The sequence below is a fragment of the Gallinula chloropus genome (genome assembly GCF_964237585.1).
Source record: "Gallinula chloropus genome assembly, chromosome: 19".
NCBI classification, from domain to species: domain Eukaryota; kingdom Metazoa; phylum Chordata; class Aves; order Gruiformes; family Rallidae; genus Gallinula; species Gallinula chloropus.
The window spans coordinates 11,481,950-11,504,540 of NC_140104.1; the positions used below are offsets into that span (position 1 = coordinate 11,481,950).

At 55.8% G+C, this 22,591-nt stretch overlaps 1 protein-coding gene across 4 annotated transcripts in view; it reads left to right on the forward strand.

Moving 5' to 3' along the window:
- SMG6 (SMG6 nonsense mediated mRNA decay factor) overlaps window positions 1-22,591 on the forward strand; it is a gene marked incomplete at its 5' end in the record, with an annotated part of 113,536 nt that overhangs the window by 42,091 nt on the left and 48,854 nt on the right. For all 4 annotated transcript variants that reach the window (XM_084272821.1, XM_084272820.1, XM_084272822.1 and 1 more), the window contains 2 exons: window positions 13,099-13,215; window positions 13,739-13,910. In XM_084272821.1, the coding sequence (XP_084128947.1) occupies window positions 13,099-13,215; window positions 13,739-13,910 (289 nt within the window). The remainder of the gene's footprint in view (window positions 1-13,098; window positions 13,216-13,738; window positions 13,911-22,591) is intronic.

Here is a 22,591-nt window from a genome sequence, read left to right on the forward strand (position 1 = left end):
CATAACAGTTTTTAATAATGTTTTAGTTAGTTCCAGCCTTTTCCCTCAATGGATCCCATTGGAAAATGCATTTGAAAGGAAACAGTTATACACTTCCCTTCCTTTGAAACTCTGCTGGCACCTTTTCCAGTGCAGTAAACCATACAACATGGATTTTCAAAGTTTCCAAACACAGACATGCTGGCGTTAAATTTATGAAAAAATATTTTATTCGGCTGTATAGTAACTCTGAGTCTCTGAGCTGCTGGTCACAGTGAAACCGAAGCTCGCTTTGGAACTCCAACAGGTTTTCAAATCTCTGCAGGAAACGGAGCGGCGCTGGCTCTACGGGAACCCACAGCTCCCTCTGCGCCCTCCCAGCAGGAGCCCTCCCAGCAAATAGCAGGGGTGCTGGGGCACCCACCACCCTTGAGTGTAGCTTTTTCCCTGTGGATGGCCTGCTGCAGCCACGGTAGCTGCAGGGAGTGTCGCCTTTGTGGCAATCCTATCTGTATTCCTGGGGGAAAAGAGGAATTTGGCATAAAACTGTTCTGTCTTATGCTTGTTAATGGCCAGGGAAGGTTAAAGCTTTCTAGTTACTGAGTCCTGTGCAGGGGGGGTGAATAGCTGGGGTGAGCGTGTGCCTGCTGCGGTCTGCGCGGGGCTTTGGGACCTGAGGCTCCACCTACGTGGAAGTGGTTGGAGCACTGAGATCGTTTCTTCTGATGTGGGGGGCTCGGATGTTAAACTCCCTGGGAAGGTTTCTCTGCCTGCTGGGAGGTTGTGCCTGTGGTCCCAGCCCTTCCCATTAGGGAACTGGTCACTTGACACCCATGAAACCTCCCTTTGCCCCTCTCGGAGCAGATCTGTTGTTTTGAATTTCCCCAGAAGACCACGGCCCCCGTGAGAGGTTGGGTGGGTGAACCTGGCTGGATCCTCATGAGTGAGGATCTTGTGAGGGCTTGCTTCCACAGAGAGCGAGCCTCGAAGCCTGCGCTCAGCAGCACTTCCATGTGCTGAGGTGGGGTGTGATGCAGATAAGGCCTCCTGCAATGGATGAGATGATGACGTGGCAGTGATCCTGACCTCAATTTTCCTGTTGTCCTTTCGCTTGTAAAATTCCTTTCCTTTCACAAGGGAGTTTTCCAGAGAAGTTGCTGATTAAGTGTTATCATCATGCTGGGTGCAGCATGGAGCAGAGGAGGTTCGGGTTCCGCGTAGCTGGATAGCATAAACTCACTGGCTTCTGTCTTGGAGTGTCTTGGGGTTGGATATCTTTCTGTGTGGTATCTGTAATGTGTACAGAGGGGGAGTTGAGCTTAAGGGGAAGCTGTCTGGAGTTGAATCATGGGAAGTTTAGGTTGGGTAGCAGGAAGAATTTCTTTACTGAAAGGATCATCAGATATTGGGACAGGCTGCCCAGGGAGGTGGTTGAGTCACCATCCCTGGAGGCGTTTAAAAGAAGAGTAGGTGTTGTACTTGGTGACATGGTCTGGTGTCAGGACCTAGTAGAGTCATATAATCATATCATAGAGTGGTCTGGGTTGGAAGGGACCCCAAGGATCACAGAGATCCAACCCCCCTGCCACAGGCAGGGCCACCAACCTCCAGGACTGGAGCTACACAAGGTTGCCCAGGGCCCCATCCAACCTGGCCTTGAACACCCCCAGGGATGGGACACCCACCCCCTCTCTGGGCAGCCTGTTCCAGCACCGTACCGCTCTGTCTGTAGTAGGGCTGGATGCATGATTGGACTCAATGATCTTGAAGGTCTTTTCCAACCAAAACCATTCTATGATTGAGGAAAATAACAGGTTTGCTAGATTTTTGGCTGTTCCCTTTGAGGTGCAGAAGATGGAGTCCTCCTAAAAGCAGGGTCCTTCAGCAACTGCATTTGGCTGTATTCAGAGCAGTTGCCTGGCATCTGCAAGTTGCATCACCACAGCCAGCTAGCAAGGGATGTGCAAATACTGCCTGTGTGCTGTGGGAGTGGTTATGGGGACTTCTGGATCCCCCTGGAATTTGTGACCCCAGGCAAAGACAGAATCTAGTTCTCTAGGAAAATGCTGAGCTATCTTAATCCCCGGAACATCACCGTGTCCTGTAGCCTTACTGAAGTTCCAGCTCTTCAGAAGGCTCTGTGGGAGGGTCTTAACTGACTCTTAATGTTCTGCATCGACTGAAAACAGGGGTGTGGGGGGAGAAAAAGTGATAGGTCATTAAGATCACCATCACATGTGTGATGGAGTTAACTTGAAGGTGCAGAGATGGCTCTGTGTCTGGTGTTCCTGACCTTGGAGCGCTCAACTTTGTGTTCACGTAATAGCTGTTGTGTGTGTCATTCCCATTGTTTGGAGAGAAGCGAGCTCCCCCGTGGAACGGGACTGACCTCATCTGGCATCCTCAGCTGGGGTGTAAATCTGGATTCACCACACAAGCCTCTGCCACAGCAGCAGCGCTGGGAGCAGGGCTGTTATCCTCCACGTGCCCTGGGTGCTTGGGGGTGAGCAGGCACTGGTGGTGTCAGCAAAGCAATGTGGGGGCCTGGAAAAACATGCTGTCACCTAGCTTTTGTGCTGTTTGTGTCCCCCCCCTTTTCTACCTGCCTTTCCCTCTCTGCTGTCTCACCTGGCTTGGTTTCTTCTTCCTCCCTTGCCTGTCCAAGCAGATGAACCAGCGGGTGCTTCAAGGTGGAGAATTCCAAAGGCTCCCCACTTGGCATAAGCCAAGGAGTGGACAGAGGTGGCAGAAGGCACACCCAGACCCCGCCAGTGTCCTCTGCCAAATTTCTGGTTCCTGCTCCAGAGTGTGAAGGTGCTAGGGATTTTGCTGAAACGCTCAAAGCGTTTCTGACTGGAGGAGAACAATCTATTTTCCCTAACCTCATTCTGGCAGATGGCAGAACCTTTGTAGATGAAATTTTTTCCAATAAATTTAGCTCGAGGAAAGCTTTTGGCACAAAGGGTTGCAGCCTAAATGGTTAAAGTTTGGCAAAGTCCTTAGGAACGAAAACTGGGGTAAAGCATGGAAAGTGTTAGGTAAGCTTCGCTGTAGGCACAGCAGCTGGGCTGTGCCCCTCTCAGAGGCAAGTCCTGGTGATGGAGGTGCCACCTGCACCAGCTGGAGAGGCTGGAAAGCTTCTGGAGGTGGCCAGGGGCTGGAGCGGGAGGTGAAGGAGGCCTGCAGGCATCTGAGGAGGACCCTGGGATTTACTGCATCCCTGGAGCTGGGAGGAGGAAGGAGGGGGGCACAGGTTTCGCTTTACGTTTTGGCATGTGCTTTGCAAACTGACACACTGGCGCTCTGGTCCCTCAGGAAGCTGTAAAGAGAAGAGCAGTAGATGTGTTGAAACGGAAGCTCGGCGCTTTGCTGTTCCTGCCCCAGCAAAGCCAGCCTGCTTGCTCTGAACACGCCTGTCTGTGGGCACTCTCGCTCTCCCATTTGACTTTTACTCCAGGCTTGAAGCGCTTCACCAAGGTTCACACCAGAGAAGACACGTTCCAGGCTGTCTGTGTGCATCTGCTGCCAGAGAGACGTGCCCACCTCCAGCACGGGGCTGGCGGTGGGGGGATGTGTGTGTGTGTGTGTGTGTGTGTAAGAGGCTGCCTTTCATTTGCTCTGATTGTCCTGGTAAAACTTCACTCTGGGCTGGAGTAAATCTCTTGGGAAGCCCTGTTCACACCTCCTCCCCCGTTGTAAATAACATCTGACACAATTATGGTTGGGCGCATGCAGCTCCTGGGTGGGATGCTAGTAGCAGCTTGCCATGCCTGCTGCGGAGCGCCGAGCCGGGCTCCCGTGGCAGCGCCTTCCCCCCAGCACATGTGCTGTGGAGCCTGCTTTGCTGGCCAGCCCTTTTGGGGTGAGGTTCGGGGCTCTGGCTGTGTGGATAGCTCCTCCAAGAAGTGATGAAAGGTCTGTGCAGACAGAGGATGCGCCGTCAGGGATTTTCCTCTATTGGGCTGCGTCCCCCCTGCCTCGTTGCGGTGCTGCTAATGCCTTTTTATGTTTCATCAGCTACAATTTGCCTCTCCTTTCAGTGCAGAATTCCCTGTTGGTCCAGATGCCCCCAGCACGGGCCGAGCCCTGCTCACCTTTAGACCCCTTCACCCTTGCAGCCACCTCAATCACATCCTATAGCAGCATCCTATAGCGTTACCCCCTCTGCAGCAAGAGGCAGCTGGTGCCAGGCTAATCTGGAGCTACGTACACGCCGACGAGCTGCCGTACCAGCTTGCAGGGACATATTTTCCTATGAGCTAGCCAGGAGTTCCATACGTTTGGGTTTGCCAGCCTTTTAGCTGCCAGGAGGGTCGAATCCACGCAGCAGTCAGTTGGCAGCGGAATCCCTGGCTCTGGGGATCGTGTGGAGCCTTGAGGCTAGTGAAGGTTTTGTGCCTGTGTCGTAAGCCAGCTCACCCACCTGAGCAGCTCTGGGGAAGGCAGGGCTGAGGAATAGTTTCTCTGGTGATTCTCCAGGCTTTGCCAACGCGGGTGAGACCGTAGGTGCCTTTGCCCCAGCTGTGAGGGTCTGAGACTGGCGTGTCTTGGGACAAATGTGGTGGTAGAAGCTGGGACCTATGTGGCTCCCTAGGGAAGAGAAGTGTTTTTTGACACTACACAGCCAAAACCGATTCCTGGGGCTGGGATCCGGGTCCTGCAGGCTGGGTCAGGCACCCCAAGCAGGGCGGGGAGAGCTCCGGGTGCCGCGTAGCGCAAGTGGAAATGGCTTCAATCCGTGTTTTGACTGATGGGTCTTTTCAGGAAATTTCTGAGAGTAACATTTCTAAAAATGGCTGCTTCTTTCCACTGATATTTCCTGGAAAAGGCTGCAGTTAATTTTAAACCACTATCCTTTTCAAGTGGAAATGGCTCTGTGCTTGTCCTCAAGGCTAATGTCATTCTTTCTGTCCTAGCCCGGGTTACGTGGTGGGGACGGATGGTGTGTCGCCACCCTGACCTCCTCTTGAAGTACCCATTGTCTTCCAGGGCTGCAGAAATTGGGGTGTTGGGGGCACGCTGTGCATTTGTCTGCATTCCCTCTGGAAGTGAATAACTCTCTCTCTCCAGCTCGCTTCAGATTTTTGATTCTTTGTCAGTGACTCCTGGCTGGTCCTGAGCACACACGAGCGAGCCGGCTCTAGCGTCATTCCCTTGCCTAAAGCTCTGTTCAACAGGGTCAGGAAGGATATTCTGAGCTGGTTATCACACCCCAGGTGCAAGGATCCAGCCCTGCACGTGGATCCTGGGCTTGGGGACGGTCAGAGCCAGAGGCGAGCTCTGGGATCAGCCAGAGGGAGCTGGCAACACAGAGCTGTCCTGGTCAGGCAGCCCCTTCGTGTCAGGCAGAGCACGGCTTCCCCTGTGGCTCTCAGGCAGGCTCACTGCTTCGGGTGGGAATATGTCATTAATTTTTATACCTTCCCCTGTAAACCATCGACCCTTTTTATGATGTCATGAGGGATTCCTTAATTTTGCAGCTGCTTCCTGGTTACGTCAGAGAAGAGCCTCCCGTCCTAGAGCCCGGTGCTGCAGTCCAGAACGGCTGGAAACAAATGAAGTGTTGAATATCTAATGGCTTCCACAGGGAGAGCTGCTCCATCCTCCCCAGGCCCCCGGCATTCCTCACCTCCTAGGCCTCCCTCCTTCCCTCCCTTGGACAAGACGAGGGTTCAGCGTAGAGCAGAGGGAGCCGTCGGCTCCTGGGCCGCCCCGACTGCTTTGGGAACACGTGTGACAAGTTCCCCAGTGCTGCTGTGTGCCTGGGTGCTACTGGCCAAGATTTCCCCCACCCACCCCTCTCCCCAGGGTCTTCCCGCCTCTCCGTGGGGAGGAGTCTGAATTGGGAGGTGGGTTGGGGGCATCCAGATTATTGCTGCGATCCAGAGGTCACTTTGGGAGGGATTCAACCCTCTTTGGTGCAGGTGGGTGGCGTTCAGCTCGGCCGCAGGGCTGTGCCGGGACGGCTGGAGCTGCTGTTGTGTCTGCTGCCCACAAATGCAGAGTGGGGGAGCATCTTTCCAGGAAAGCTGCCCATGGTTCCCAGGCTCTTTGCAGGGTATGAGTGCGTGCGTGTGACTCGCCGGTTCCCAGCCATTCCCAGCGGAGAGCCCGTGACTCACAGATTCTCTTTGAGGGGGTGTCGGGGGAAATGCCCTGCAGCTACCAGCATCCCCCTGGCTTTGCTGCTTCGTATTCCAGTCAGTTGTGTGCCTCTCCACCACGGACAAGCGGTGGCACGGGCGGTTGCCTGGACCGGCAGCGTGGCTCTCCGCTTCCTGCAGACATCCCCATCGCAGTGGGCTGCCCTGAACCCTGCCAGCGCTGCGTCTGGCGGAGGGTGACTCACGGGGAAAACACCCTGGTGTCTGGAGTGATAAGAGAGCAAACTTCAGGTGGTGTCAGCTTGGAGGTGATGAGCCTCTGTCATCTTCTCCGCAGGGCAGCAGCCGGCTGGTGAGTCAGCTGTCTGTGCTGACACATCAGCCGGGTGCTTCAGGCACTGCATGGCCACAGCTCTGTGCTCACTGAGCTCCACCACCTCCCCTCAGGATTGTGCCTGGAGACCCGTTCGTTCCTTTGATTGTCTTTGTGTATCACCCTTTACCGTGTCACCAGAGAAGGTGGGTGTAGCTGTTGCTCCCCAGGAGTGAAGCACATCCCTCTTGTGCTCTTTGCCTGCGCTGGGGCCACCTGCCAGCACCGCTCCAGGCTTCCCTGCCTGGAGCTGCAGCTCAGGTTAGGACAGGAAGGCCAGCATGGAAAACTCTCGCTGGAGTCCCCCCGACCCTTGGCTTGAGCATTCCAGTTGCCTGAATCAAAGGATTCTGGTCTCCTTGGAGACTCTTAAGGCTTATTGGCTGGTCATGTTTTAGCAGCAAAAGGTGCAGCACTCCTTGTGCTGTGTTAGCTGGGATGGATGGATGGATGGATATGTCTGCTGCTTGCCTGCAGGCTCAGGTGTTCCTGTGGCTCGCTAGAGCACGATCAGAGTGGAGCAGCTGGGAGCCCTCACTTCCAGCCCCCCTGCCCCATCCCCACGAGTGCCCCCCTGGCCAAGGCCACGTGGCCCCCGCTTGCTGTGCCCCAGTTGTCCCTCGCAGGATTTCCTTCGGCACATGGCACTCGGAGCAGCCGCGAGAAGCTTCCTCCAGCAAATCCCTCTCCTCGGAGGCGGCTGTCCCTTGCATCGCCTGCTCCTTTCCCATTCCCATTTCCTGTGGCTGGTTGCGTTGCCCTAATAGAGGTTTGGCATGGCTGTTTTGCACACCCTAGTAGGAGAGGGGATGTGTTTATCACTTTTCCTGGAGATTATCTGTTTAAGCACTCTCTGACAGTTACAATAACAAGGGCAGCGCGTTGTGTTTCCCAGCAAAAGGACACTCGCTGCTGAAAGATGTATAGCACTAATTAGAAATACATAACATCCGGCCACATGGCAGCCTTCTCCCGGCCGCTCCATTTCCTGAGCTCAGACGACTTTGACGACAGTTGGTTTATGTTTTCCATGAATATAATGTTCTCAGAGAAACACAAATTTCTCCCCGGTACAGGAGTCCCCATTCCCTCTGTCTCACTCTCCCCCACCCCCTCCCCATGCACCCTTCCAACAGGTAGATTTATGACAGTGGAACGCCTGGGTCGGATCCTGCTGCCAGCTGGGTCGGAACAAAGCTCTCAGCCCCTACGCAGGACGCAGCTGAGAACCCAGGTAGACGCTGGCGGAGGGCGCTGCTGTCACCATGCTTGGCCGACCTGCCCCGTTCCCCAGGCTCTCTGCAGAGGAAACTGCCTCCTGGTAGAAAAACAACACTCTTCGTGCAGACCAGCACCCAGCTGGAGAGAGAAAAAAAAAAAGTCTTTCCTCCATGCAAAGAAAGAGGAGGAGTCTTCTAGCTCAGAGGGTTTTGTGATCTTTAGAAAAAAAAAAAATGCCTGTCCCTGGTTCCTACTTGCTTTTTCTCCGTGCTCACAGGCTGATACTCAAGAGCTCCTATGGAGGGGGGGGTTCCATCCCATCCCTCTCCTTCCTTTCTCTCTTGCACTCTGCTTCACAGATAGCCTGGGCGCCAGTCAGAGGAGCCTGGGTCCAATCTCCAGCTGGTGGCAGCGACTTGGATGAGGCCGTTCTTTCGGAGGTCCCCGTGCGCTGGACCGGGAGCAGGGCGGTTGCTCTGCTGAGCGTGAGGCGGGTTAGGTGTAAGGGAGGTAGGAGAGATGGAGCATGCTCGGCGAGGTGAAATCTTAGAAGGTTTTAGCTGCTGAACCGCATTCCTATTGAAGATGGAAAAACTGGTGTGTTTCAGATGTTTATAGCTGGGCCAAGCGTGGACAGATTTCTAGTAGGACAGGAAAACTCTCTGCTAAAAAGGTTATTCTGCTGCAAAATCTCAGATCCCCTTTCCAGGATTTGCAGTTGCTAGATTAGCTCAAGGAAAAAGGTTGGAAGTGGGTTTTCTAACAAGGGTAAGCTGCTATCTTGTTTCCTAGCTTCATTCTCACAAGTAGCCGAACGGGTTTTGGCTAAAGATTTCCGGAAGAATTTGGGCTGAGACAGGCACCCAGCATGGAAACTTCAGCTCTGATAGTTAAAAGCCTGAGCCAACTGGAAAAAGGGTCCTATGAGTGGCTAGTGTCAGGCAGACTTAATAACACGGTGCTCAAAGCCCTGCCTGCAAAAAGGACTGTCAGAGCCCATGTCCCGCTGCCTGGTCCAGCATCTGGAGCTGTAACCTCTTCTGTTGGGTTTGCAGAGGGCTGCAGGGTCCTTGTTTATTTTTTGAGTGCAGAAAGACAGGTCTTTGAGGCATATTCAGCCTGTGAAGTGTGGGGTAATGCGAATTAGCCAGACTGTCGTTTGAGACTGCAAAGTGTTTGATGACATTCCTGGTGTAAAATACTCTGCCTGCTCCTTCCGAGCCCTCTGCAGCGCTGCACGTACCCCAGGGTTCTGCTGGCACAGCTGATGTGGGGCTGCAAGTGACTGAGGAACAAATCAGGCTTGAGGAACCTCCCAGAAGGTGGGTTTTTTTTTAGGCTGGCTCAGCTCCCCACTGTGACTGCAGCCCTGCTCCACGGGCTGTGTGTCAGTACGGCGGGTGGTAGCGGTGGTGGTGCAGCGTGCGGCGAGGGTACAGTGTCACCCTGAGTCAGTCTCTGCAGCAGATGCTGTGAGTCCTGAAGCCCTGACCTTAAGCTGTGGTTTAACAAGCAGTTACGTAGGTAGCGGTGCCAGCTTCACCCACCCTCCTCTTCCCCCCACACAGCACCTTTGATGGCGATGGCGCAGCTGAAAGGTGACATTTCTAACCCCAGCGAGCAGCGTGAGCTGGTTCACAGGGCGGCTGTGCAGGCGAGAGAGAGAGAGAGCTGAGAGGTGATGTGGTGACAGGAGCATGAACAGGGACGTTTCCCTGCTTGCAAGGGGAGAAGGTGGAGGGAGAAGCTGTTGTGGCTGTTGCCGGTGCACAACCTTGGTGTCGAGCTGGATGGTTTCCTGCGGAGCATCGCTGCTGTGGCTGCTGGTGGCACAGAGGAGCCGCATCTCTGACCGCCTCGGGGCCAGCGACGTGGTGGCTACTTGTTTTGCGTGTGACTTCTGTCCGTAGTCTGTCTGACCACCCCTGCGCTGCGCCCAGCGGCGCGGTGTGGCTGGGTGCGAATACCAGAGCGTTATCTGATCACACCCTACCTGGGGTTTCAGGGGAGGAAGTGGAATGTGGGTTTGTGGCAGCTGTAGCTAATGGGGAGCCAGTGATACCAGCTGAAACTGTGTCTGGCACCGAGCTTTGGGTGATGGCCTGCAAGGGATGGGATGTGGGATTGCCTGTGGAGCTGATACTATAGTTCTGCTTCTCTTGGAAAATCACCTGGGAATGACAAGGCTTGCCCCAACCTGGGCAGTCAGGATCTCTGCCTGCTCCTGCTCTGTGGCAGCTGATGTCCCTGGGTTGTTCTGGTGCTGTTGAGCTGTAGGGAAGCTTGTGTCTGAATGCATCACACGTTACTGGCAGCACAGACCATTGCCCAGCTCAGACATAACGATGCCCCATGGGCTCCAGGGTAGGGTTGTTGCTTCAGCCCCACGTTCAGCATATCTTCTACAAAGGATTTGTCTCTTAGGCTCAGACCTTTTGTGGCGAGGGACCTTGCTGTGGGTGCAAAGAGCTAGTTTCCTTGCTCTTCATCACCCAAAACTCTCCACAAGGTTCTATCTAAACACTGCCAGTTCATGAGTGCTCTGCCCTTGGCTTGCGCCCTGGGGTGGCCTGGGGTCCACTGCCCCCCCACCTCCATGTCACGCAGTCGTGACCACTGGCTCTGATCTCCCAGCTTGGTGAAAGCTGAGGCTCTCTGCCTCCAGAGGAAAGCGGTGAAAAGGCACAAAGAGAAAGTTTCTTCTGATTTATAGTGCTTTCCTCTTTTGTTCTATAATTAAGCTCTTAAAAGCCTTTGCTGGCAAGGCTGGGAGCTGGAGCACCAACGTACGTTCAGGGGTCTTGGACAAGCACCCACCCTACTTTCACCTGGATGTTTATCCTTCCCTGTGGGGTTTTCGGGCTGTGAAATGAAGCCGACGGGCTTGGCCAGGCAATGAACTTCGGGATCAGGGGAGTTTTGTGGAGTGTAATGGTGAGATGACAATGGCCACGGTTAGCTGAGCTGGAAAGGGAAACAACCCTTAAAGTTTGAGTGTTCTGTTCCTCTCACCTGCAGTGCAGGTGGGACCAGGGCTGAGCATCAATCACTGCAGTACATTGAAGCTCCGTGGCTTTACGTGAGCTGGGAGTGAGCTGGTGGGCGCGTGGTTCGTGTCTGTAGCACTACAGGATGTCTGATGGAGCTGTGGCTGGAGGGCTCCATTGGAGAGAGCGGGTTCTGGATGGCTGTACCTGTGATGGCTCACATGCACGAAACATTTTTACTCACTTTTGAGGTTTTCCATGTTTTCTGGTGAACTTGCAGCCTGCCAGCAGAGCTGCCGGTGGCTGAAGCCCTCATACCAAGGCTGGCCACGACCCAGCGCTGCTCTGATGCTGGGAGCCCATCTCTGGAATCCATCAGGGCTGTGGCTGTGCTCCTGACCTTCAGCATCACAGCAGCCATTTAGGCGTTGCCTTTTCTGGAGGGGGAGCACTTAATGTTTGTACCAGCCCAGTCTGGGGGTGACCACAAAGTCTGGCTTACAGCACAGTGCCCCAAGTCCCCTGGGTGCTGCCCACCCAGAGCGTGGGGGCTCAGAGCGTTTTGCCCACCCTGGGCACTCAGCAGACTTGGGTGCAGCAGCACGATGGCCGTGGTCTTGTCGTGTGCCCGTTAAAGGCGGGAGGTGAAGAGAGTCCAGTATCTTCCCCAAACGCGGGAGGAGGGAGCTCGGGGAAGACAACAGTGATTTCTTGAACTGGACTGTGGCCAGAGCGCTGGGACTAACGCTTTTAATTGTGGGAAAGGCTTGATGAAAGAGATTTACTGTCCCAGAGTGGTCACATCTTTAGTTTTATATTTCCTCCATAAGCTGACAACCCCTGCAGTACAGCACTTCCTACCATCGCTCTGCGGCATCGCCTCGGTCCTGGCTCTGGGAGCAGAGCATCCTTCTTCAGGTACCAGCCACAGCTGGTGCCACCCTGGGTTACCCTTGGTGGTCTCCCCACTGGGTGCTGAGCTCATTGGCAGCTAGAAGAGCTTGCAAAATCAAGCCTACAGATCTTCCTCCTGTTTTTTTTTTTTTTTCCTGTTTTTTAGGTGTGCTTTAGTCTTTTTCTGGTTGTTTTTAACCTCCCACCCCATTGCTTAAATAATTTGCCCTTAAAATCCCCACGTTTATTCTCTGTACCTCAGGCGTTTTGCTAGCCCTGGCTGGAACAGGGTCTCAGCGTCTGGCTTTAATCCTCTCATCCTTTGCTCAAAATCCCTGGTCTGCCACATCAGGGGAGTTCAGCTCCCAGCACCTTCTCCTTGCCCTCAGTGATGCTCACGTCTGCGGTGGAGGTACTTGGGAGCCAGGGCTCTGTGGGGGGCTCTTCCCTCCCCATCCTGACACTGGGGCTTTGCTCACACAGGCACTGGTTTGGAGTCGGTACCGAGGTGTTTGCGTTCACTGTGCTCATCCTTTACCTGACTTGCAGCAACTTTTCTCACCACCTCTGCCTGTCTGCAGAGGGAACAGCCCCGCTCCAGCAGCAGGCGAGGGGCTGCAGCCAAGCAACCTGCTCAGAGGAGGAATCCCTCAGTGGCACAGGATGCATCCATCCCACTGGGCAGCAGCTCTCCTCCCCCCGCCACGCTTCCCTGCCTCCCTCCGGGCAAACCCCATGTGAAGAGAGGATGTGAACTGGGGATGACAGAGGGGATTCAGAGGGCAGGGGCTGCCTGTAAGGCTTTAAAATCTCCTTTGAGCAGGCAGCGCGGTGCCTGAGCGAGCGCGGGCAGCCTGGTGTGCCCCGCGGTGCTCTCAGATGTAACCCACGCCCAGCTCCAGGCAGTTCCCTCCAGCCAGCTCCCCGCTGCTCTCAGCAGCCTCAGAAGTGGTTTCTGGCTGGGTGTAGATGTGCCGGGGGGATTTGCTCTCGCTCTGAGCCGGCTCTGTTTGGAAGAGCTGTGGTCGTGTGGCATCTACTTGAGTAACAGCTTCAATTAAGCTCTCTTGACAAGCTGTTGTGTGACTGGTGAACTAATGGGAGGAGCCCCCTCCTCAGCTGCTGAGGTTAAAACTCCAGCAGGGACAAAGATCAAACATGCAGCTAATTACCCTTTAAACACTTAAACATACCCCCCCCCCCTTCTTTTCTTTAGGGGAAGGCGTCAGCTCCAAGCAGCAGCTTCTGTGCTGGGAGTCCTGAGTGCTGGTCCTGACCGGGCTGGCTCAGCACATGAGGTGGTGTTGGCATGATGTGGGTAATGTGTGGAGATCCTCTTTCCACTACTGCCCCCCTGCTCTGCCTCCTTTTGTCCCCCCTAATATAGAGCAATTTGGTCCAGGACAGGTGTGAGCTGTGGAATTGCCCACCCCTGGAGAGATCCCTGCCAGGCGTGGGATGCAGGAAGGGAGGCTGCAAAGGCAAAGCAAGATGGAGGATCTGACCTGCTCCCCGCTGAAACCCTCTCTCTGTCTCCTAGAGTGCATCTCTGAAGACTGCCGCTCTGTCATCCAGGAACAGGCCACGGCCCTGGGGCTCTCCATGTTTGGGCTCTTGGTGAGGAGGTGCACTGGCCTGCTGCGGGAATGCCTGCAAGGTAAGGGGGCTGCTGTCAGGATCCATGCTGCTGTCCATCCGGCAGCCTCATGGGGTTCAAGCCCTCGTTCCCTGCTTTTTCTACACCCCTTCCAGTCTGCTGGAGCCCTTGGAGTCCTTCCTGACATCCCAAGCTCTGGCCATGCTATGGCTGGATCACCTTGTGGGAGAGTTCCTGATGTGTGCAGGCAGAAATGTTTGGAAGAAAGGGATGGATGCAGGGCATGTTTTCTGCCATCTCTGGGAAGCTTCTCAAAACTGGGACCTCAGGATCCTGTCTCTATGATTGGTGCACCAGCATCCTGCTACCCTCCATAAAAGGGATTACAGACAGCCTGGCTTGCCCCCCAGGCCAGTCTGTGTAGGGGAGCAGATCAGTCTTTGGTCTTGCTATGAGTTTTGGCTATTCCCTTGTGTGTCCAAGGCTGGGATGTTGGGATCTGTGTCATGCATCCCCTCCCCCCGCCCAAGCCTGACTCCTGCCCGCAGTGAGCTGCATCAGCTCTCACATCTTGTATTTGCAGTTCAGCCACAAGAGGTGGAGCAGGAGGAGGATGAGGAGGATGACATCAAGGTCTCTGCCTTGCCCCAGGACCTGAAAGAGCTGCTGCCCAGTGTGAAGGTCTGGTCAGACTGGATGCTTGGACACCCGGACACCTGGAATCCTCCTCCAACCTCTCTGGAGCTCCCCAAACAGTACGTGCATCCTCTGTCTTGTTTTGCCCTCTCCTTCCCTGAGCTCTTTGTGCCACCTTTACCCCTCGCTCATGCTTACTCCTGGCTGTAGCACTCTGGCCTGAGTGCCCAGGAGACATTTGCTGCTCAGGGGATGTTTTGTGGGGGCAGAACTTGCCGCCCTTGGTCACGCAGTGACTTCACTGATACACGGGTGGGGGTGAGGTGGTTCAGAGGGTGCCTGGCAGTTGCCCTTTGCTTCCGTGTGGTAGAAAATGTCCCGTGAGCTGGACTTTTGCCTTTTGCTTAGGATGTGTTTTCTTTTGTTGGGATACAGCTCCTTTATATGCTCCATTGGCCCAGCAAGCTGAACAGGCAGGGCCTTCCCTCTCTGCACGAGGGCCGCCCGCTTCCAGCACGGGGCTTTCATTGCCTTTTCTTCACCAACTGAGACCAACCTTGGTCAGGTTGGGCTGGCCTGGAGCAGCTCGCCTGTTCCTGGAGCTCTCAGTGTCACTTCCTTTCTGCTTCAGAAAGGGCTCGTCTCTACCCCTGCAGCACACAAAAGGGTTAATTTTCTAACCCGGCCGATTCCAGCCCATTAGTCCATAATGCGGACTAGGCAATTTGCATATTTTTGGACAGAAAATCGAGTGAAGGGGCCAAGTATGGAGTATGCGAAACACTGTCTGAGCATGCTCCGTAGCTGCTTTCCCGCAGGATTTTCCATCTGCCTCCGGTACTCCGGATCCAGAGCCTGAAATCACGTCTTATTGTTAATCCAAAGGAGCCAGAACCCGGGGTGATGGGAAGGCGCATTAAGAGTAATCCAGCAAAGTGGCTTAACCATTAATGGGTCCCCGCTCCGTGCGTCAGGTCCAGTCCTGCTCTCCTAGTTTATTGCCTCTTACTCCAGTTCTTTTTCATTTGGCTGAGGAAATGGAAATCTCACACAGGAAGTTCTGGGCCTCATTTTGTGGAGATGGAGTCTGTTTTCTGTTTGTCGGCTGCTCGGTGTGGGACCGCTGCCTGCTCATGTGAACTGCTGCCCATCTTTGGGCAGGAACTCAAACTGGGATCTGTCACGTGAACCCGCGTGCACCAATCCCCCCCTTCCCCTCGCGCTCCCTGCGCAGGGAGCCGCTGAGCCCTTGGCGACGGGCAGCCTCGAGATGGAATTTCTGATTGGGTTCGCGCAGCCAGCGCTCGGCGCCTGCCCCAGGACGAGCTGCCTCCTCCCTGGGTGCAGGGCTGCGTCCCCCCAGGCTGATGGAGCAGGTGCGGGCTCCTGTTTGTCCCGTGGGGTGGGAGGAGGTGGTGGTGGCAGCTCGCCCTGTGGTGTGACGGCGTGTGGCTCTTTGGGGAGTAGTGGGTATGGGTTGAGGGGCTCTGTTCTGTGACTCCCTGGTCTGCCTGGTAGAGGAGCAAGGGTCTTCGTCTTGGAGCAGAGACCCAACTGCTTCCCACCTTGCCTTCTCCACAGAGGGTGGCTGAGCAGCCCCTCTTGTACCCTCACTTTGGGATGTAGGCTCCCAGCTCTGGCCACCCTGGTGCTCTTGGCTCATCCAAAGCATCTCTCTTATCCACGGTGAGAAGACCGGCAGCTCTTTCAGCCCAGATGTTTCATGTTGACCCAGTAGTGGACAGCTGTGACTTGGTGGCCGGGGACTCTGGAGCAGCAGTGACTTGAGCTTTCCTGGAGGTGTGGGTAGAGATGAACAGCGGGAACCCAGCTCCACTCCTGGGCACGCCCTGGGAATGGTGACATGTTCCTGGGAGGTGGGAAAGGGGAGCACTGGGTTAATGTTTCAGCTCTCTATTGACACAAGCCTGCTGTCTGACCTGGGGTTGTCCAGTAACCAGGTAGAGTCACCAAGTCCAGGGGGTTTGGATAGGAGAAGCTTCAAAGAAGTTTAGAAGTAAAACATGGGCCAGAGCAGCAGGCGTGTTGGAGTAAGCCAAGGTTTATGGGCAGGGTGAGCGCGGGAGCGGGGAGAGTGTGCGATGAGCAAGTGCAGATGCCAAGTTGCAGAACTGATTAAGGGGCTCGTGCTGTGTCACATGTGCTGTGGCTCGTGGTGGTGGGACATGCCCTGAGGTTCCCACCGGTGCCAATGGAAGGAGCCCTTTGGATGCACTGAAACCCTCGCTTTCAGTGCCCTTTGTGGTGGTGTGGGCACCAAAAAAGGGCAGTAAAAAACCCCCTGCAACCCAAAAGCACCCTGCGAGGATGCCACGAATGTGCTAAAGCTTCTGGACGAACCAGGCCCCATACCCACCTGGCAATCCCTAAGAGCAAAGGCCTGGCCCAGAGCTTGCATCAAAGCACAGCTCATCCGGGGCCAGCACTGCTGCCAGAATGACGGCCTGGGCTCGTGGCCAACGGGGCAGCTTGTCAAGACTCCGCCAGAGCCCAGGGCCTGGGCTGCCGGAGCCGTACATCCCGAGGCCCTCTGCTCACGCCGCTGCCTTCGCCATGTTCGCGATCGCTCGTTCTTAGCAAGAGAGAGAGAGCTGGGGGGACTTTGAGAACGTCTAAACTCAGCCCAGCTGTGGCAGTTGGTTTATTGCTTTCAGCTGGTACTTGAACCCGGGTCCTGGTCTTGGAGTCTTTCCCAGGTTTAATCCCCGGAGCTTTCTCTGCAGCTGTATGACACTGCGCTGACCCCGAATGAGGATAGGAAAATAGAACCGGTGCCAAGCCAGAGTCTCTTTTTCATTTGGAGTCTGGCTGTCTGCCCATGACCAGGGTTACATAATGGGAAACATAGCTGGGGCTCTGGAGAGCCCGCGTTTCACCACGCTGCCCAGACCTTCGCGTTCTGATGCTATATATCTTCCTAATTGTAGCTCGGATGCATTTATCACACTGCTGGATTTGAGTCCTTACAATAAAAAAAAAAAAAAAGAAAGAAAAGAAAAAAAAAAAGAAAACCCACACCAAATTCCTCAGCTCACTGCTTTTCCCCCTCGGACAGAGGCGGAGGGAAAGGTGTGATGAGGGGGTGAGCGCTGCCGAAACCTGGCCCGCGGCTGCGAGCCACGCTGGGAGTAGGCTCTGCAGAGCAGGGTGGAAGGCTCAGGAGGTGGGTCTTTAGGGTCCTTTTGTTGGCAGGGGTCTTGGGAATGAGCCCTGGTTCCTGGCAGACATCATCTCCCTAGCTGGGGGCTTGGTGTTCCCAAATTCAACCTGAATGAGAAGCTATGCCTGTCCCCAAAACCACCCTCCTTGTTCTGGCACGTGCATCCACCCTGGTGTGGTCGCGGTGGCTCAGGAGATAGGCTAGTTTTCAGGCCAGAAGGCCATAGTGACAGGCTGCCTCGTTCCCTTTCTTGGGCTGTTGTGTGTATTTGAGAGGTGTGGGGTGTTCTTCGCCTCACCCTGTTTGGGAGAGGGACCCAACAAGTTTTCTGTGGCCCTTTTCTTGGCTGTTTCCTGGATAGGAGCTAAGCTTGGCCACGGACATCTCTGCAGTGTCCCATGGCTTGGGGGCTGTGTGTCTGGAACGGCTGTTCCCAGGTCTTACAGCCCCTTCTGCGTGTTTCATGGCCAGCATCACATTGGGGTCTGCAGTGGCTTAAAGCAGTGTGGCATTGCCATGCAGCTGTGTTGGAGCAGTGTTGATCAGATCAGCTCTGCCTAGGAGTAAATTGTAGAGGTTGGGGTGTCAAAGCAGGAAGTACTGGGGAGAGGGGAGCAGGGGGGGTCTCCTAAGGCAGAGATACCAGCAGCGGATGGGGCGGAAGGCAGATCTTCAAGGAAGCTGCTGTCGTTCAGGTGGATCCATCTCCTTTTGGGATACATTACTGAAGAGCTGAGAGGGGTGAAGAGGACTGGCCAGGGGAGAGCAAAGCTTCTCCTTGCTTTACTTTGTTGCTGCAGTGAATCCATTGCTAAACGAAGTCCAGGAATCAATGGGGAAGCCACTGGCTGGACAGACAAACTGCCACAGGGCTGACCCTGGCGAATCTCTGCTCCTCCCGTGCTGGAGCGAAGGGCCTCTCGGTTTGTGGAGACTTGTCTGTAAGCATTTAAAAATGGTTAATTTAAACCAAATATTAAATTAAATCCAAAAGCTCTGAGCACATTCTAGAGCTTACCTTCCCAGAGAGATCTGCCAGATCGCTCTCATCACATCGCTCTTGCAGAGAAGTGTCACTGAGATGGCAGCTCCCACTGGGAGGGATGGACAGAGTCTTGGACAGGGATGCCAAGATCTTGCTGGAGTTTACCGGAGACTAAATGGAAAATCCCTTTTGCAGATCTCAGCCGTAGTTAGTCATGCTGGCCACCAGAGTTTCCCTATCGAGACATCAAAGCGAGGATTCGGAGGTGTCTCAGTAGTGTAAACCTGGCTGAGAATGAAGGTGAAGTCGAGTGAAGGAGAAGCCAAAAGGCTCCATGGAGAAGGGGGCTGTGGCAAAGCAGGGGCTGGCTGGGAGGAGAGGATCCCTCTCTCTGAAGACATCCCTCTCTCCGAAGACATGTTCCTGGCAGAGGAGTGGGTGTGAGGACACCCAGCCAGCCAAAGGGACCATATGCAGGGTGGAGAGGGGGAAATCTTCGGTGCCACAGGGCAGGGGGACAGCCCTATGAAGTCCAGGTCCAAGGTGGTGAGTGCCTTTGAGGAAGAGCTCCCACCGCGCCCCTTTTGCTCCTTGCAGCCGAGCTGCTTTGAGCTCCGCTTCCCCCTGGCCTGGGAGAGAGGGAACCCAGGCAGGGATGGAGGGAGAGCCCTTTGTGTGGAGGTGGGTGCGTGCCAGTGCCACCTCGCACCGGGAGCGGGTGGGTGCGCATCGCCGGGCCCCAGGAGCACGTGAGCCCGAGGCGTTTGCCATCTGCGCGGCAGCGCGGCTCTGGGCGGCTGGGGAACACAATGCAGGGCTTCTTCTGCGCCGCGCTTTCCGGGTTTGTTCCGCAGCTGTGGAGTTTGAATGTTAGTGTTTAAACAAGCTGGTATTACACAGGAAACGGCCACCTCCACAGGCCCCCGCAGGCTTGTAACATGGGGTCATTGTGCTTGATATTAATCACCAGGCAGCCCGCGCCCCCGGTGAAGATGGTGGCTCACACCGGTGTGCCGCGCACCACCGCCGCTGCCGGCAGGGATTTGGCAAGCGCTAAGCTCGCTCCCGTGCCCATCTCTCCCATCGCCCTCCGCTCACCCCACGCTTCGGTGCGCTCCTCTCACCTTACACCCATGGTGGACATCCATCCACCCTGAGCAGGAGCCATCCCTGCGCCCACCCAACCTCTCCAGGACCGTGTTCTGCCCCATGGCCGCGCTCCAGCCCCCTCGCTCGGCTGCACACTTGTGCGGTGCTCTCACCGTCGCCTGGCCGGGCTGCGTCCTGTCGGCCTGCAGCTGGGCTGCGCTCACACTGACAGCTACATTAAACCTGGAATCCTGAGGCAATAAAAAAGAAATTAACTCTTATTTTTTTTTTCCCCCCCCTGTCCTAGTGGAATAAGCAAATGGTAAATGTGTCTGTGGGGAAGTGAATGAACCCCCCGTTCGGAGGAAAGACCTCGCGCTAACCCTCTTCTCGCTTCCTCGGTTAAAAGCTTTTGGGAACCTCGTCCCTGTACCTGGGAGCTGCGTGCTTGGGCTCAGTGTCAGCAATGCGGGGCCCCTCCCTCAGCTGAGGGATGCTGAAGCTGGGGCACTGAGCATACTCAGTGCTTCCAGGCTCCTGGGCCTGCCTTGGCTTTGCGGAGAGGCTCCAGCACTGAGGCGCTGTTGGGTGATGCTAGCCAGAAATGCCTGGAGGTGGCCATCCTCCAGGACAGTGGGGATGAGGTACCTGGCCAGGCTCACAAGCTTTGTGCAACCTTCTAGGTCGAGTGTACCTCCTAGGAGGAGATCTGCTGCGCTGTGTGTTGTCAGCATGAGCCACCAGCCCTCGCTGGTTTTGCCGGTGGCCAGCAGCCAGTACGTGATCTTGATGGTGCCAGTGCTGGGAGATGCATTGTGGAGGAGGAGCTGCACCCAAGGGGAAGGTAGAAAACTGTCAGACCTGCTCTTTGCGGTGCTGCCTCTGCATCGCAGGAGAAAAACCAGAGCAGAAGCGCCAACACCACCTTCTTTGTTGGCTGTTTGAAGGCTCTGCAGGGTGCTGCACGTGAGAGGGTGCTGCCCAGCTGCCGCCGCTGAGCTGCTCAGGGTTGCATTGCACAGAGATCATGCTACCTAGGGAGCCAGCACAGCCTGTGGTTTGACTGAAGGAAGCCCACGGTGGAAACTTAACACATCCAGTGCAAAGGCCAGATGTGCGAGGCACTGTGATGCTGTAGGGAGCTGGGGATGGAGGGGATAAAGCAACAGGGGCTGAGCTTGTGCTGGTGAGGGGCTGCCTGGGCTGGTGAGGGGCTGCCTGGGCTGGTAAGGGGTGCCCTGCCTGGCAGTGCTGCTGGAAGGGCTGGGGGCAGGCAGCTATGTGGGAAAGAGGAGAGGGCACTGCTGGGCTGGGCGGCTGCAGGGCTGTCGGCTTGGTTGGTTTGGTGTTTTTCTGACGTGGGGTGCGAAGCCCCACCAAGAGAGATGGTTCCGTGCGCCTCATCTGCGCTGCTTCTTCACCCCACCACCACCCCTGCCCCGCTCTGGATCCCAGTCCTGCCCAGCATCCGACTGCTCCTCACTGCCTCCCCCCGACCCTCACTGGTTTTCTCCATCCCCTCCAGCTCTGTTTCTTGGGGAATACAGGCAGGGGCTCTGCAGGGTGGTTTCTTCCCCTTCTCCTCCACCCTGGCCCCGTGCACCGGGCTGTCCCAGCACCCCGCCCAGGACATCCCCTGCACCAGTGCCTGTCCTCAACACCCCAGTGTGCTCATTCCCTTGCAGCTGCAGCAGTTCTTCCCGTTCCTCTCCCCAGCTGATGCCTTCAGCCTCTACTGCTCCTCCATCCCTGCATGGCCACTGAGTCCTCAGCGCAGCTGGGGCCCCACCAGTGCTGTGTGACCGGACCTCAGCCACGCAGCCCAGTTGCCAGCAGGGCACTGGGGGAGGGCTGAGCCTCCCAAGCCCTGTGCATCTCCCATGGGCAGAGCTCGCCTTGGAGGTGGCCCAGAGCAGCCCTATCACATCCGGTGCTTGTCTCTGCAGCTTGGGCCGGAGGATAAACTATCAGGGCTGTGGGGCAGTGGATCATTCCTCTTATTATTTTCTTCTTTTGCAGATAGGGGTCGTGGAAAGTTCAGTTCCTTTTAACCCTCGCAGCTCTGTTTATTTTCCAGCTGGTAGCACAAACGCAGCGTTTCCCATTACATCACAAAGGGCCTCGGACAGATCCCTCCGAAAAACGTGTTGCAACTGTTTATTTTTTTCCATATTTAAACATTTCTGACAGCCAGACCTGGCTGAGCCAAGCGATGGAGCTTTGTGAATGAACCCAGCTCCTGGTGTCTGTGTGCAGAGGGCTTTGAAGGACCTCTTCTCCTCTGCAGCGCGCGGGCTGGGGCTGGCTTAGGGACGTGGGCGACTCTGCGTTACATGTGTGCTGATTACGTGCCGGGCTTTGATTAATGGCTCCTCATTCTGCCTGGCTCCCAGGACGCTCTTGAAAACAAGATGTTTCATTTCAGTGTGCTTTCCTGGTACATTGATTCCCGTAAATAACCGAATGCAGACTCTGTCCACCTGGAGCAGTTCAAAGAGCAGGGGGCCTCCCTCCAGCCCCAGAGCTGCCTCGGGCTGCGCTGGTCACTGCTGCACCCCCCGGTGATGCTGGCTCCCCTGCGCTTTTTGGTACCCCAGAGGCGTGGGTGAGGTGGAGGAGCAGCTGTCCTCACTGCCACCAGAAGCGGATCAGCGCCAGTTTTCCCTATTCCCTGCTTTTGTCCCAGTTTATGCACTAAAACCATCCCCTGATGTGAGTGCTTTTAGAAACAGGAGGGAGAAACGCAGCCTGAGGCAGTCTGGTCTGAACGCAGTGCCCCCTGCGCTTGTCTCCTGCCTGCCCTCCCTGGGATGCTGGGCCCTCTCTGGGATGCTGGGCCCTCCCCGGGATGTGCTTGGCCGTGGGGATGTGTGACCAGGATGCTTGGAGAGCGGTGCAGGGCTGCTGGTGGCCTTCAGTCCACACCCAGCTCCCCGCACGTCACTGCCGCTCCGGGAAGGTGAGATGCTGCAGAGGCAGCTTTGCAGGTCACTTGTGAGAGTGGAAACTGTGGCCAGAAGCAAAACACGGTTTAACCCCCCATTAAAGCTGGGCTTTAAGGGCAAAAATGAAGGAAATCTCTGTGCTTTAGAGTGTGGCCCTAGCTGTGATCACAGCAGATGACAGACAGGTGAGGGAGAAGGTGCTCTGGGCTGGGCTGGAGCATCTCGAGCTGGGCTGGAGCTCCTTGGACCAGGCTGGAGCTCCTCAGGCTGGGCTGGGAGCCTCCCAGGTGCCTCTTCTGCCCCAACAGCAGTGCAAAGGATCAGCCCATCCTCCCCATGGGCTTTAAAATCGAGTAACAAGCAGCGTTCCTCCCATCCGGAATGAGCTGGGTTCCTGCCGGCGCTGCACGGGGATGCCGCTTCCCGTCCGTGTGCCAGCTCAGGAGCGGGCAGAGGAGGGGAAAGGCGAGATCCTGGGAGCCATCCCCATCCAAGGAGGCCGGGGAAGAGGGAGGGACGGGACTGGGTGGTCGCTTGTCAGCCGCGGCGGGTGAGGGTTAGAAGCCCTCCTGGGTTCGGTGCCAGCGCAGCTGCGCCCGG